At 40.7% G+C, this 16,865-nt stretch overlaps 1 protein-coding gene across 1 annotated transcript in view; it reads right to left on the reverse strand.

Moving 5' to 3' along the window:
* The window catches only part of RAB11FIP2 (RAB11 family interacting protein 2), a 44,886-nt gene extending 30,661 nt beyond the window's left edge, over window positions 1-14,225 (reverse strand). The window contains exons 1-3 of the mRNA XM_055424561.2: window positions 13,320-14,225; window positions 6,948-7,390; window positions 5,782-6,247 (exon numbers count right to left, since the gene is read on the reverse strand). Of these exons, the coding sequence (XP_055280536.1) occupies window positions 5,782-6,247; window positions 6,948-7,390; window positions 13,320-13,672 (1,262 nt within the window). The 5' untranslated portion in view covers window positions 13,673-14,225. The remainder of the gene's footprint in view (window positions 1-5,781; window positions 6,248-6,947; window positions 7,391-13,319) is intronic.
* Window positions 14,226-16,865: the final 2,640 nt, after the last annotated feature.

Below are 16,865 nucleotides of genomic sequence, written 5' to 3' on the forward strand. Positions count from 1 at the left end.
CATACCGTCTTTGTCATAACTACTCAACTCTACTATTACAGCACAATAGCAGCCATAAACAAATGGGCAAGTTGCATTCCAAGAAGACTTTATTTCCAAAAAACAGGCAGCAAGCCAGATTTGGCCCACAAGCCTAGTTTGCCAACCTTCTGTCCAGGGTATGGTGGAAGCGAGGAATATGGAGGGCTGTACAGGAGGTTTTCATGGACTAGCCCTAAAACTCGTATACAATCACCCCCCACCGGTATCTGCAGGGTATTGGCTCTAAGACCCCAGATTACTCAACTCTAGATGTTCAAGCCCCTTATATAAAAATGCCTACTATTTGCATGTAACCTACATACGTCCTTCCTGTATACTTTAAATTATCTCTAGATTACTTATAACACCCAACACAACGTAAGTGCTACGTGAATAGTTGTAAATACTGTGTAAATGGCTGCCAGCAAGCAGCAAGTTCAAGTTTTACTTTCTGGAACTTTAATTTTTTCCCCCAAATATTTTTGACCCGAAATTGCTCGATTCCATGGATGCAAAGAACCCAGGGATATGGAGGACAGACCAGTCTTCTTTTCCACTAAGCCTTCAGTAAGCCAGAACTTGGTCACCTGTCTTCACCTAAGAGAACAGTCTAGCTGTGACTCTCTTAAAACAAAACAAAACAAAAAAGCAAATCTGCTTTGGTGAACATACCTACGTATTTCCACTTTCCAGAGGGAAAATAGCCCAGTGTTGAAGAATTAGTCATGAACAAATTATTGAAAAGGTTAAAACAAGCATTCAGGAATATCAGTTTCTGCCAAGTTAAATATCGCTGATGTAAAAAAAATCACTATTTTTTTTTTTGATTATTTAACTGTAGGGTTAATCACATAACATTAGCTGATACTGATGCTGCTAAACCACCTATGATTTGTAATTAAAAACAGGAGCAGCAGCAATTTTAAAACACAAACACCACCAATATTTAACTGATAAAACATTCTTCTGAAAACCATAAGAATTCTAGCTACACTTTCACATGCATGTATAGTAGGACTTCCACAGCACACCAAGCGTTAGAATGTTACCCAGACTTCTTAGAGCTGGGATCCAGGATACCCATACTACTGTGCACTCAAACCCAGTACTTTCCTCTGGGTCTACAGCTAAACCGTGTTTCTTAACTGGCTGCACTCAGCCTGGGACATGACTGAACACTGCCCAATGGAACACCAGCAGAACAAGTACTGGGTACCACTGCCAGGCCTGGCACATAAAGACATCCACGTGATCCTCCACTCCTTTTTCTCTGCTGCACAGCCTTGGGGGACGCACGTTAAACAGCAGTATTACAAGGAAGGAGCCTGGTTCCTGAGCAACCGTGTGGAGCCAAGAAACAGCATGGAACAAAGCACTCACGTGTCACGATAAGGAGGGATAAACTTTTACCGGAACAAGCCAATGAGATCTAAAGTTGTTTATTGCACCTGGTAATCTATCCTAACTATAATAATACAGAATTCTTAACAAACTTCAGAAATGAGCCAGTCAGAATATGAATATTACATTTTAGTAGTCCTTTAAGACTCATTTAAATTTCTCATCATCTTTTGTTGTTGTTTAGTCACTAAGTCATGTCTGATTCTTTTGCAATCCCATGGACTGTAGCCCACCAGGCTCCTATGTCCATGGGATTTCCCAAGCAAGAATACTGGAGTGGAATCAAGTTTAGCTGTAAATAAAAATACACACATCTGCCTTTATGGATCTGTTGCTGGTCTATCAGAAAGACTCTCACAGCCCACACTGAGCTGGAAGCAGGGGGCTAAGGGAATGAGGGGATGATACTAGTATTTTAGGAAATCCATCTGCTATACTATATTAATTTATTCAAAAACAGCTTTCCAATACCTGCTACCCACTATTATGCTGGAGATTAAGGGTTAAAAGATGAATGAAAAGGAGGCTCTGTCATCATGCTGGTCACGGAGGTGAGAGGGGTAAAGTGGTCAGATTAGTGAACAGGGGGATGCCCACAGAAAGGAAGACCAGGCTGCAGCACAAGGAACAGTTACTTCTGTTCAGAGAAGCTGGGGTAGGTAAGAGGAAAAAGACTGAGAATTAGCAACTGCGGGGAAAGGGATTTCAAAGAGCCCTACTCTTTGTTGAAGTAACCCAACAAAAGCTAGCTCACTGACTCTCTCACTAGGTGATTTCTTCAGCTCAACTTTACTTACAAACAAATAAAAACTCTTAACTTTCAAGAAAGTGTTCCTTAGTACCTAGTACAATTTTTTTGGCATAAGGAAAATTCTCCAGTTGTGATCACACACATTATTCAGCCAGAGGGTAACAATATGGTTCCCACGTATCTGAGATCACAGGGAACCAGTTTACTCAAAGAACAAAATTCAGTTCCACACCTACGTATTTCACCCTTCACTTCGTTTGGCTTTCTCAAAGACATCGGTCACAGGAGTCCTGAGGACTCTGTAAAGTGATCTATTTAGTGTTACCGGAAAAAAAAATAATTCACAGCATGTGTCCTAGTGATGCGAGTCTATAGTTTCAAAAGTGCATTTGGTTTAGATGGTAAGGTAAGAAATCAAAAATGTCCCATATAACTGAGGAATGCTGAGGAAGGAAAAATATGAACAGACCAAATTATCTTAACTATATCCTTTCTAACTCCACTTGAGACAAAGTTACTTACCAAAAATTCAAACTGCACTATCTTCCTAGATCTATTTATAGTCAATCCTTCTATTAATTTACCTCTAAAAGATGCTTGCTCCTTGGAAGAGAAGCTATGACAAACCTAGCCAGTGTATTAAAAAGAGACATCACTTTGCTGACAAAGGTCCGTACAATCAAAACTGATTTTTCCAGTAGTCATGTACAATGTGACAGCTGGTCCATAAAAATGGCTGAGTGCTGAAGAATTGATGCTTTTGAATTGTGATGCTGGAGAAGACTCTTGAGAGTCCCTTGAACTGCAAGAAGATCAAACCAGTCAATTGTAAAAGAAATCAGTCCTGAATATTCACTGGAAGGGCTGAAGCTGAAGCTCCAATACTCTGGCCACCTGATGCAAAGAGCTGACTCATTGGAAAAGACCCTGATGCTGGCAAGGACTGAAGCCAAGGAAGGGGGCCGCAGGGGTGAGGTGATTACAGAGCATCACCGACACGAAGGACACCAACGTGAGGAAACTCCAGGAGTCAGCAGAGGACAGAGGCGCGTGGTGGGCTACAGTCATGGGGTCACAAAGAATTGGACACGACTTGGTGACGAAACAACAACACACCCCTTTACCGCAAACGGTCTCCATTTACCACAAAGATGACTTGTGACATAAAAAGGAAGAGTAACTTCGAAGGAACCTACAGATGTTTTTGTCTTCATAGTTGGCATCTTATGAATATGAAGAGAAAATCTTAAAATTAAAAAACCGATTGTTTTTTCACTACCTGCAATCATTTTATACATATATCATCCTGCTGTTGTTCAGTCACCAGTTGTGTCCAACTCTTGCGATCCCACGGACTGCGGCATGACAGGCTTCCCCGTCCTTAACTATCTCTCAGTTTGTCCACTGACTCGACGATGCCACTGAACCATCTCATCCTGTTGCCCCTTCTTCTGCCCTCGATCTTTCCCAGCAACTGAGTCTTTTCCAATGAGCCGGCTCTTCACATCAGGTGGCCAAAGTATTGGAGCTTCAGCATCAGTCCTTCCAGTGAATATTCTGGGTTGATTTCTTTTAGGATTACAACTCTCATTTTGATAGACACAGCATTAATACTGAAGTAACCCAAAACAAAGCCTCAATTTGGCAAAACGCCACACTCACTTTTAAAACTTTGATTTTTAGGTTCATGTAAATAGCCAAGTATAAGGCAATTAAAAATTTGAGGACACCTATTTTTCCACATAATGCCATAATTTAAAAATCATTTTCCTACCACGTCCCATTGTTTTCGCTTTTCTTTGACTCTAAAATTATGTAAATTACCCAATCTCTAAGTTATCTCAGATAGTTCTTGGCAATAACTTTGTTCAAAAAAAGTTCAGTTGAGGGGGAAAAAAGCAACTACATTTCTACTTACCTCTGTAGTTTCTTAACGCAATATGTGAAGTACAGTATGTAAAATACCAAAATGAAATATTTGAGAATAGCATATCAAAACCATGGACTTCTCAATAAAATATTAATACCATATGATAAAAACATATTTCTTTGAAGTATAGTCTATAAAGAAAACTGAACAATACTTTCCAAAGCTACAGTGAATATCCATTTATTTTGATAAAAGAAGACAAAAGAAATACTAGCTTTCTCTGGAAAACTCTAAATGCATGTTTTAAGAGATCAGAAGACAGGCAGGAGATCACAAGCCTAAAAGAGCGATTATTAGTACTATTTTCTGTTTAAAGTGGGACAAAACAAAGCAACGTTCTTGAACAAAATATGACATGGCACTATATAAAATGTAACAGCAACCACTGTTTATGGGTACCCTATTTGGGGCCTGGCTTTACGCCATGTACTTTATCATTTATTGTCCCCCAATCCTACTGAGAACGTCTCATTTTCCTTATTTCAAAGACAGAGATGCGGAAGTTGAGAGAGGTCACAGAGCCACTGAGGAGGTTTCTCACTGAGTATGACCACCATACGTTCTTGCCTCAGGAAAGAACGTCTATTTCACTGCAAAAGTCTACCATGCTTCTCCATGATAGCTGCATAAGATTCCAACAGATTCATCTTATCTTTTGCATGAGGTTTCCTTAATCAGCTATTCCACCATTCACTTCTGCAAAATGCATCATCTTACTTAAGCCATACAGAATTAGAAAAGTACTATTAACATAACTGAAAACTCAAGGATTTTGACAATCTAAACCTTATCATGATAGATTATTTCTATAAGTCATCATTACAGATACTCTGTGATGTATTTATAGCACCCCCAAGGTTCACTGGTTTCCAATAAACCTTACTCTAAATAGCCATTTAATAAGGATGCATGTGCGTGCAAAGTCGCTCCAGTCACGTTCAACTCTTTGTGACCCTACTGGCAGTAGCCCGCCAGGCTCCTCCGTCCACGGAATTTTCCAGACGAGAAAGCTGGAGTGGGCTGCCATGCCCTCCTCCAGGGCGCCTTCCAGACCCAGGGACTGAACCCACATCTCTTCAGTCTCCTGCACTGGCAGACGCATTCTTCACCACTAGCACCACCTGGGAAGCCCTTAATAAGGATAGTCAACACCTATAAAGAAAACCACGGGCTTCCGAGGATAGAGAAACCCGACAGACTTCAAGTCCATGGGGTTGCAAAAAGTTAGACACGACTGAGCAACGAACATTTTCACAAAAACCATTAATACTTAACTTAAGCCAGTATTTCCTAAAGAATAGTCCATGTGCTGCTACTCGTCCACAACCAATCAATGAAAAATAACATCTAGAAACCCAACTCATCACTTAGATTTCTGGCTTGAATTAGCACCCACTGGTGATTCCCTCTCACCACACCTCATCAAAAGCCACGCAGTTCTCTCCTAACCTCTGATAGTTTCTGGCCAACGTTACGTGGAAAGAAATATAATGCGGTGGGGATTAAGAATCTTCTATCCTTCTAAGATAAAAAGTTCAATTGCCTGGCTCCAAAGTTAATTATAAAAACAAGATTAGCATTTTTCCCAAATAAAATGAAAGGAATTTAAAAAGGATATTTGATACTTTCAAGTATAATATTTTCCAAAATAGCACAACTTCCCCACATTTAAGCTTACCTTGAAGATGGCATTATATTTGAAGCCCTGAATTTTGTTGTAAACGGATTAGTTGACTCATAATCAAAATAGTCCTGCCGATGTTCACTAAATGCATTAGGTGATTTCAAGTCACAAGGGCTATCGGCTCCCCCGTTGTTAAGTTTATCAGATCGTCTATCTTTTTTTCCAGTCACTCTTTCAAAGAGGCTGACTTTCTCCCTTTTTTCTCTCTTGTTTTCTTTTCTTACTTCAATTGATTTTGAAAATAAATTCACGCTGCTGTCCCATGATTCACTGCTTTCTTCAAATGGATTTTTCTTTCTTGGCAGTGTTGCAAATTTTTGGGGTAATGAAGCAGTCACACTTGTAAATGGGTCATTTTGTCTTCCGAAAGACGATTCACCTTCATCCACACTGCTGTCAGGTTGGTTCATTTTAGAAGTATCAAAGCTTAATGTTCTTCTGTGTGGAGATTTGAGACTTCCTGCAAACAATTTTGTAGTTAGTACATAATCAGTGACACATTATATCACACTATTTGACACATCCTGTGTGCATACTGCTGCTTTCAGAATGAGAGCAATTAGCTATTTAAAGATATTAACCTTTTAAAATAATCAAGGAAAACAATCTTAAAATGCTAAGATACAGCAGTATGTAGGCTAATAACAATTAGTATCTTGCTAGACAAATAGTAATTTACTCAGCTCAGAATGAAACAATCACATAAACAAATTATAATTTCAAAACTAAAGGTTCTGCTCGGCATTACAGTGCTATATAAATTGTTTTTTCATCAGTAGTATTAAATTTACTATTTTACTTCTGAACAATAAGATTCTTTTCTAGGAAAATTCTGATGAAATGGAATATTCATTTATGTTTCAGGCTTCTGAGACAAGAGAAATGACAGTTAAAAAAAAGAAGCCAGTCCATGAAAAGAGACCAAGACTCATTTTTATTATCTAATTCTATAAACACAGTATTGTATTCAGAGCAGCTCTGTCTTTAAACTTACCAATTTTGAGTAAATAGGTACTCAATAAATATCTGATGACTAATTTAGAAAATGCTAGCAAGAAACCTCAATTTTTACTCTGTAACTTTAGAAATCAAACTTTAAAAATTAAGATGGTAGTTCAGATCACACAGGATCAACTAGAAAGAATGCATACATCACTTACCATTTTCCGGAACTGCTCCAAAGGAATCTATCTGGCGGCCAAGAAGATGCATTTGAGCAACAGTGCCAGACTTCAGCTTCTCCGAGCATACGTGGGCCCCAGTTAAATCAGACATTGAATGTGCTGAAGAGAGTCGCTGAGGACCCAAAAGGAAAGGCTTTTTTGGTTTAGATTTCATCTGTATTTCACTACTTGAAAATTCAGTATTGGCATCAGGCATGTGAGAACTTGGAATGATTGCAGAAGATGTATCAGAAAATGTCCCATCATTTTTTCTACCTTTCATCTTATCTTTTAATTTTGCAAAAGGAGATCTTGTTTTGTCCTTCATTGATAAGTCAAACATACTTGCTGTCATATTGTTCCTCATAAATTGAATATTGACCTTTATCTCACCCCTGTTTTTGGCTCTTTTTCCTTGTTTGGATTCTAATCTAAACCACCTTAAAGAGAAGGAAAAACTGGGTTGTAATATGTAATGAGGAGAGGATTATCAAGCTCTGTTGTATACACATTGCTTTTTAGGTAAAGTTACTCTACATCAAGGCAATCTAAGCGCTGAAGGAGAAACTGTCAGCCAGAGTGCTTCTGGTTTTATTCACGGCTCCATTTAAAGAACAGGGAGGTCCCTGCCATGAATCACACGCAGAAGGAATCAGTCTTTTTTGAAAAGCTATTTAGACAACTTTTCCTTTCATGATTTGAAAATCACGCATCAAAATTTCTTACCAATAATAGCTATTATGTTTCCATCTAGTCCAAGTGTGGTTCATGGCTAAAGAATATTTTTTAGCATTAAAAGACACTGAGGTAGAGACCCTGAAATAATTCATCAATACATACTATTTCTGAGCACCATAAAATAATAACCAAATTTTTAATAAAATAATATTCAGCCTCTAAGCCAAAATAGTTCTTCTGTAAAAGCTATTAAAAGAATTTTGTTAACATGGGAGACTACTCCATACAGTTTGCTCATCATGAAAATTGCTTACAATGTAAATTGTGTATGTGTGCGCTAAGTCACTTCAGTCATGTCTGACTCTGCCACGCTATGGACTGTTGCCCAACAGGCTCCTCTGTCCATGGAATTCTCCAGGCAAGAATACTGAAGCGGCTTGCCATGCCCTCCTCCAGGGGATCTTCCCCACTCAGGGATCGAACCTGTGTCTCCTGCAGCTTCTACATGGCAGGTGGATTCTTTACCGCTGAGCCAATGGGGAAGCCCACAATGTAATTTAGATTTATATAAAATGGGTCAAAGCCTCTTCCTGAGTAAAATATGCAAAATAAGTAAAATGCAAGAAGTGACAAATGGTAATAAATCTTGTAAAACATTTTTGAAGAAAAAAAGAAAGCGTAAATGCTTCCTCTTAGAATCTGTTTTAATAACTTGCTACTGCGAAAATGCCAAATAAAACTTATTTTAACTGGACCCAAATCTTAGTCACTTGAGTAAATTACACTGCCCATTTTCAAATGATGTGTAAAATGCAAAATTTATTTTGGTTTATTTACAGTATTTTTACCCATGAAAACTTCTCCAGTTGTTGGTGTCATAAATGGTCAGTCTACAGGGCAAACAGCCAAAAAAACTACAAACTCCAGCAGAGATGAGAGTTCCTACAATGTTTTCACATTACTGAAACAATGAAGAATAATATCCATTTCTGCAGACAGGTCATTATTTAAATACAGCTCTGCAGTGTTAAATTTTCTTAAATAACTCAGATCTAATTTTACAGAATACACCAGAAGAAGCTACATTTACTATCAAGTGGAACATTAGTTTCAAAGATCTTTCCAGGCAAAAGAAAACTGGTACACAATATGCGTATGCGTGTGCGTGTGCGTGTGTGTGTGTGTGTGTGTGTGTGTGTACCAGCTACATCTTAGAAAATAACATGCAAGTGAAATATTTTCAATTTAATCAGTTAAGATCTACCTGCATCAAACAAGCAACTTTTAAAAAACAGAAAGTCTTATAACAGAAAGCATTAACCTGAGACCCTAAATAGAGAAAACCCTTTATCTGAGGCAAATGGTGAAATGTGAAGACTCAGAAACTAGAAATAAAAAATGACAGCAATAAACTCTGTGGAATAGAGAACCTTCAGCAACCCAAAGCTGAACACTCACAAAGCCTGAAAACAAAGCAAGGTTATATACCCAATTATTAACTCACAGTTTTGGAAAACAGAGCATTTTCAGGGGGTGCGGGGGCACAGAATCCTTCTGATGGATGACCCGTAAGAAATGTTGTCAATATTGCAGGTTATTCAGAAAATAGGTGAGTCCACTTTGCAAGAAAATGTGCCCCCACCCCATCAAATCCCCAAACAAAACTGAACCAAACAAAAACACCAAGTATGTCAGATCCGTGTATGTAACAAAGCATAGCAAATCTGAGGGGAAAAAAATCGATAATAGAATTTTAGAAATGAGACCAAGTAAATCATTTAGTCCAAAATCCTTATTTCACAGAAGAGGAAACTCAGGCACAGAGAATAAGTAGCTTCTTAATGTCAGACTGGAGTCAACAAGGAAAACAGACAAAGCTGACCAGTAACAGCTGCATGAATATAGTAGTTCTTTTGTATTTAATGAACGCATACCAGGTTGTATATATTACAGGACACTGTATTTAATCAGGAGACTCAATCACAAGGGCAACGTAGGTTTTGTCTTGCTGGAGTGTAAGCTTCTTGAAGGCAATTTTCCTTGCACTAAATAAATGTTTACTGAATTTTCATTTCTAGAGCTATATTCTTAAAACAATGATACTACAATTCTGTGTATGTCTGTGTGTGCGCTGCACCATTTTGTTCTCTGGTTAAGAAAAGCTGAAGACTTAGGTAAGCTTTAATGGATAAAAGCAAGTCAGTGTTTGAACATAAACTCTAAAAACAGTCTTTTCCATCCTTCTTGACCAAAAAAAGTAAAACACACACACCAAAAAACCCAAAGACCCAACTGCAAAGAACTTTAACAAATATACCAACTTAAAATATAGGCATGACAAATAGCTCTAGCTGCTTTGTTTGGAAAGTGATAGAACAGGGAAGTCTTAATGAGACCTTCAAGAATCATTCCAGAGATAGCACTTGTTTTCCCTGGCTTCTAAAACGATAAAAGGAAGACACAGCATTTGAGACTTAGTGGATTAATTCTGGATTTATTTTTTCACCTCTGGAGTGCTAGACTTAAACTGTATATGGCCTCTGTTCAATTTTTGAGTGGGCACAGGTCCATGTTCAAAAACCACCACACATGTGGGAACTATTCCCAAGCAATTGGTGCTGTGTGGTCAGAAATGGGACAAGATTGGCAGGAAAGGTGCCAGAGGCCAGGACACAGGTGCACTGCACAGCCACACACACAAGTCCTAAAACCTGCATGTGTTTGAGTCATACCTAACTTAGGGACTCAGATGGTTATTACTGTTCATGAGCATTAAAAACAAACAAACAAAAAAATCAACATCGTCCACTTCTGCTGTTTAAAAAAAAATCAATCATACAACATAATAGCATAAACAATTTTACCATTCTATTATTAAGTACTGTACTGTTTTCTTAAATCTTGTGCCCAGACCAACCCAGACGCCCATTAAAACAGGAGAAACAGAAAAGTTCTCTTTCCAGGTCCCACTCATGAGTGTTTTGGCTCAGGCCCTTTATCCCTCTCCTTGAAAGAAGGAAAAAAGCTTTTAATTTCAAGGTATAAAAATAAATCAAATGATACTTTTAGCCACCACACTTCTTTGCTTATCACGGAAGACGAGCTGTAAATCCTTGTCTTTAGTATCAACAGAGTAGAAAGTGTCACACCCAGCAGTTCCATGGGACTTCCAAATCAGCTGGTCACCTTCATCACCCATACCCATTTTCTAAAAAGCACTTGGGAATATGCTGACAAGGCTCAGCAATGTGCAGAATATTAAATATCTTTCTTGCAATACACCGGTGGCTCAAGTCTGTCTCTTACTGGGCCATATGTATAGTTGTGCCGCAAAAGGAAGCTATTAACTACATTAAAAAACTAGAAATATTACAAATAAAGAGATCTCATCAAATATGTGGTCTCCATTTATCCACAAAGAAAATATTAGGGATTTAATAACCTGAAAATCACTTTGAATGCAATAACATCACAAGCACTGTTGATAACATTTAAACGCACTTTCCTCCCCAAAAGTCCTAATCTGTTTTTTTCAGTAGCCAACAAGAGAATTTCTGTAGGGAGATGATGATATTAGAGTATTGCTTACAGCCAAATTTATTGTAACTGTGATGCTGCCAAAGATAAGGAGTAAAACAAGAAGAAACTTTAAAGTGTATTCCATCTTCAGAATCCCTGGGTTCACAATCGGGCCTACTTTCATTTGGAACATTTATATTTCAGAGAAGGCCTGTAGTATATCATTCATTAACATCAAAAGTACTGTAAATGCAATATCAAATTTGAAGATGCAATAAACTTAAAAAGTTTACATTCAAAACACTTCTAAATATTATTTAGTAAGGTCATCCAAAATTGGCAATTTGAAATAAATTAGTCAGTGATTATCCATTTTTCAGTTTAAATTTGATGAAGAACTCCTCAGAGGTAACTGAATGCTACTTCATAGGTATCAACCAGTATTATTAAAATCACTGATATATATTCAACTTTACACTTTATTTAAACCATTTTCTCTTCTAAAATATTTTCATCTCTTCAGTTTCCTCTGGCATTCCTAGTATTACTTATCTCTCTACCCTTTTATCTTACATATATTAAACCTTTAGGTCCTTACGTAAAGACCTGATTAAAAAAACATTTTTTCAATAAAAGTAAAAATTTCAATCAAGAGAAGTCTGCAGGAAGGTATGCATAGAAAAGACATGGTTGTTTTAAAATATCAGAAAATAACATGATCTTCAAGAAAGTTTTTAAAGGCATAAATAAATATCAGTTATAACAGCAAAGCTATTTTTGAAATGGGACATACCCTTATAAATTCAACCTGTATTTTTTTCCCATCAATTCCATCCACTTTAAGCATTCTTTCAGACTAATTATAAGTTTAAGAAAGGGGTATCACTATCTCAGAAAACATACCATTTTTCAATTTAAGACATAATATCCTAGTTTTAACTTATACTACGGTTTCTTAAATTAGAATATATCTAAACCTAAGTTCGGAAGTCATATTAAAAAGCCCATGTTTTTACTGAATGTCATTTCAGCACAAGAATTTAATCATTGTTTCCAATCTGATAGCATTTAATACGGTCTAAACACACTGGCTTTGCAGAACTAACTTTGAAGTAACTATGTTCAAGAATGAGGATGTCTGTACATACTTTTATTTTTTTTTTTTTTAATTATTTTATTTTTTTTTGTGACTTTCTCAAAATTTATTTATTTATTTATTTTTTATAATTTTTTTTCTTTACAGTTAAAAGTATTTTTATTAAAAAAGCACAAATGCAAAGAAATGAACAGAGGAAAATTTATGCGTCGAACCTGGACTGGTCACTTATGATAATATACATGCTACAATTCCATTCTCCCCAATCATTCCACCTTCACCCTCTCCCACAGAGTCCCAAAGACTGTTCTAAATGCCTATGTCTCTTTTGCAGTCTCTTATACAGGGTTCAGGTTACCATTTTTCTAAATTCCATATATATGCGTTAATATACAGTATTGATGTTCTTCTTTCTGGCTTACTTCACTCTGTATAATTGGCTCCAATTTCATCCACCTCATTAAAACTGATTCAAATGCATACTTTTAAAACTTTTTTCTTTTAATAGCTTTAGATTCCACCACGATGTACTGACCCTGAAATCTGAGCTAAAATAAAAGCCAACTGTGTTTACGATGCTGAAATAAAATATTGAGTTCTAAATTTGGTAATTCACCACTTGACAGCTTCAGAGTTCAAATACAAAATAAATTATATATATATATATACACACATAGAAGAGGGCATATTGGCAGATTTTTCTGATGCTCCATTTTCTGAAAATTGTAATGTTTAAAGATTGTAATAATTTAAACTGATCAACAACACTACGGCCCAGTCCTCTTATAAGTAGTGAAACAATGTTACTTAAAATCCTGCGCAAAATATTCAATTATTGAAGAGGTTTACCTCAAACGAGAGTAATGGATCATTAAAGACTCCACTTAAAAAAAAAAAAAAAGTGTCTTCACAAGGGCTACTTTTACTTCAGCTTTATGCAAATATGGTGCTTAAAACTGGGTCACATTTCAGTCCAAAATCCAATGCCCCAAGTAGACAAATAATTTCCAAGAACAGAAAATCCATTCAGATAATAGCTAAGCTCCCCCCAATTCAAAATAAATTACATAACTTACTCTGTTTTCCTTCTTTGTTTGTCCTCAAAGATGTCATTGAGATTGATGGCCACCTGCCCTAAAAACTTATCCAGACCCACCAGGGACCTGTGCATAACTATGAGGAAAAGGATGTATTTGTCTGGATTCCCCTGCATTAGCAGCCCAGGTAGCTCAAAAGAGGCCTCTTCCTTCCAGACTGGCTCAAGGGTTTTCTCAGCTACAGAGGTGGAGTACTTTTCCTTTCCCAGCTGAATTATAGTGTATGTGTCATTGGTGCCACTTTTGCCTTTTGGCTTAAGATCTTTGGCTTGGAGCACGGTGACCTGCACATGGGTCGGAAACCACTTTTGGGCTTGCTCGGAGAGCATCATTCTGTCCTTTTTCTCTGCACCGAGTTCACCAGCGCAGGGAGAGCCCCTCGCGCAGGGAGAGCCCCTCCCGCAGGGAGAGCCTGACGCCTCGATCACTGCATCCTAAGGGCACTTAACGGAGGCAGGCAAACTCCCAGCTGCCCGACTCCCCGTGGGACTGAGGTCCAAACGCCTGGCTGGGGCAGTCCGGGGGCACGGCTGCGCCGCGGTGGTGCTGGTGGCGGGGTCCCCTTTCCTCTGGGGAAGCAGGGGCCCTGCATCACCTGGCCGCGCCGTCCAGGCCTCGCGTCCGCGCCTGCACGCTCCGCCGCGCCCCCGCCTCGCGCCGGGACGGGCCCTCGGCAGCGACGGGCGGCTCCCGGGCCTGCCGGGCACCGGAGGCCCGGCCGCCAAGGCCCCGGCGGAGGGCGGCGCAGAAAAGGCGTGCGCCCGCACGCCCGAACTCTCAGCCCCCGGTCTCCCCGCCGCCGCGCCGCCCGCTCCCGCCGCCGCCGCGCCTCCCGCTCGCCCTGCGCGGGTCCGCGCGGGCCCGGCCGGGCTCCTCCTCCCGACCCCGGTGATACGAACCGCCGCCGGCCCGCGCGGCCGCGCTCCCTCTAGCACGCCGCTCCCTCCGCCTCCCCCGCGCCTCGGCTCCTCCTCGCGGGCGGGCGTGGGGCGGGGGCCGAGCGCCGGGGCGAGGGCTGGGGTGAGGCCTGGGGAGGGGGGCCCCGGCTGCCTCGGCGCGAGAGCACTGCGGGGCGGCGGGCGCGCGGCTCGACCTCGCCGGGCCGGCGGCTCCTAGCACCGAGCGGGCGGCGGCGGCACTTCCGGGTTGGCCTTCTCCATGTTGGTCCCGAGAACGCGACGGGGCGGGGCCGGGCGGGGCCGGGCGGGGCCCCGGGGTCAAGGGTCAGCACCTCCCCGGTTGCCTTGGTGACTGGGGGCGTGCCTGGCGGAAGCCCGGGAGAGCTCAGCGCCGGTGTATTGAGTGTTCGTCCTTCTGGTACGCGCCAGCCTGGGGCTTGGTACTGCGCTGGGCGCTGGGGACGTGGGACCCTTCAGGAGCTGGCAGTTGCGGGGGCGGGGGAGACCGATCCGAGAGGAGGCAGCCAAGGCCCGGAGCCTGCCCGGTCTTGGGAGAGACCCATTTTCGATCTTTGGAAGCCGTCTTTGCTGTACTCTGGATGCCCAGTATCTGGCACCGAGCGGGCACCGGATGAATGGTGGTGAAATGAATCAGTCACCTTCATAGGCCGAAAACATACTTTTTCCCAACCCCCTCTTATCCACTTTTCTCTTTTTGAAGAGAGAATGCTGTTGATTGACTGGAATGACATCCCCAACTCAAATGACAGTAGAGGCAAGCAGATAAAAGATTCCAAAGTAACACGGGGATTAATTAATTATATCCTGGGAGGAACTGGGCTGGAGTCCGGAGACCTGGTTCTGATCCCACGTCTGCCACCATCAGACTGTATGACCCTGGTCAGGTCATTTCCCCTGCCTGAACCTTGGTTTCTTCACAAGCAAAACACATCTCCATCGACCCTGAGACTCTATGGACCCAACGTCCAAGGACCTCCTGGGCACTCAATCTGGTAGTCTGTCTAACTTCAGAAGCCAATCCCAGAGGTGATTCTGGTCGTATTCAACGAAGTCAGCTAAGAAATGCAAACAACCTCCTTCACCAAGGAGGGATGACAAGTTCCTTACCTGCCCTGAGGGCAAGGCCTGATGGACACCTGTACAGTGTTAAGAGAAAAAAAAAAAAAATGGAGATGTGCTAATACTGCATTTTTTCCAAAACCATTCTGACCTAGCGGGAGAAGGGCAGGTAATGACTGATGAGTCAGGAGCCTTGTTTGATGTCCTGACTGCCAGAAATTCCTGCCCAGAGCTCATGGTGAGCACTTAGCTTCCTCAGACAAAGAACTTAGATTCTGGGAGTCTGGATTTTCTTGTCCATAAATTGTCCAGAAGATTGCTACTACAGAGTTAGGAGGGTATTATGAGATAATTCATGGACATTTCCTGGCATAGTATGGAACATAATTCTCAGCTTGCCTTTGTCCCTCTATTTCTCTATTACAGGAGATATTTATATACTACACTTGTTGTATTCTTCCCTGGTGGCTCAAACGGTAAAGAATCTTCCTGCAATGCAGGAGACCTGGGTTTGGTCCCTGAGTCAAGCAGAGAAAGGAATGGCTGCCCACTCCAGTATTCTTGCCTAGAGAATTCTGTGGACAGAGGAGCCTGGCAGGCTACAATTTATTGTATTTACTTCTATTTATGTCTTATCTTCCCAAGGAAAGTTGAATCTCTTTGGATTGCCCTGTGTATGGTGGATCATCCCTTCAGAGTGCTTAGCAGGTAACAGACAGTTGTTGAATAACTCAGTGCCTTTCTCCATTTACAAGACCAATTTTGAGAGTAAAACAGTATGCTAGAGGTGCATACATATCTCCAACTCTAAATGACTACAAAATTGTGAAGTATTATGTTTATTATTTTCAGGTGAGGATTAAAACGTTCCCACTTGAGAAGAACATTGTATTCTCCATGTTTTTTGGGTTTTTTTTTTCCCTCAGTGACCTCATGGATAATAGCTGCAGAACTTAAAACTCTTTAAGAAACAAGGTCTTTTCATTAAATATTTTTTGAGTGGAGATTTGGGAGAGTCCAATACATTTGTGTCAGAAGAACAACCATACAGTTGAAAAACCTTGAGGGGAGAGGGAATAACATTATATATTATTTAAATCTTGCAGAAAGAAGGGACTCGCTTGAGCCTAAAGAAAGTGAAAGTGAAGGGAAAGTCACTCAGTCGTGTCCGACTCTTTGTGACCCCATGGACTTTACAGTCCATGGAATTCTCCAGGTCAGAATACTAGAGTGGGTAGCCTTTCCCTTCTCCAGCGGATCTTCCCAACTCAGGGATCGAACCCAGATCTCCTGCATTGCAGGTGGATTCTTTACCAACTGAGTCACCAGGGAAGCCCTGAGCCTAAAGAACACACCACAAATCTCAAAGCCTACTCATGTTCCAGCACATTCTTTCAGGGACTGACTGATACTTGCTGACATCTATAGATTTCATTTATTGGAAACCATGGTTTTTTTGGTACTGCTTACATGCAGTGACTGGTGTGAGTTCTCCATGAAGTTCAGTTCAGTTCAGTTCAGTCGCTCAGTCGTGTCCGACTCTCCG

This window comes from Moschus berezovskii, chromosome 12 (genome assembly GCF_049115385.1).
Source record: "Moschus berezovskii isolate FMDL1 chromosome 12, NW_MosBer_1.0, whole genome shotgun sequence".
Lineage (NCBI taxonomy): Eukaryota > Metazoa > Chordata > Mammalia > Artiodactyla > Moschidae > Moschus > Moschus berezovskii.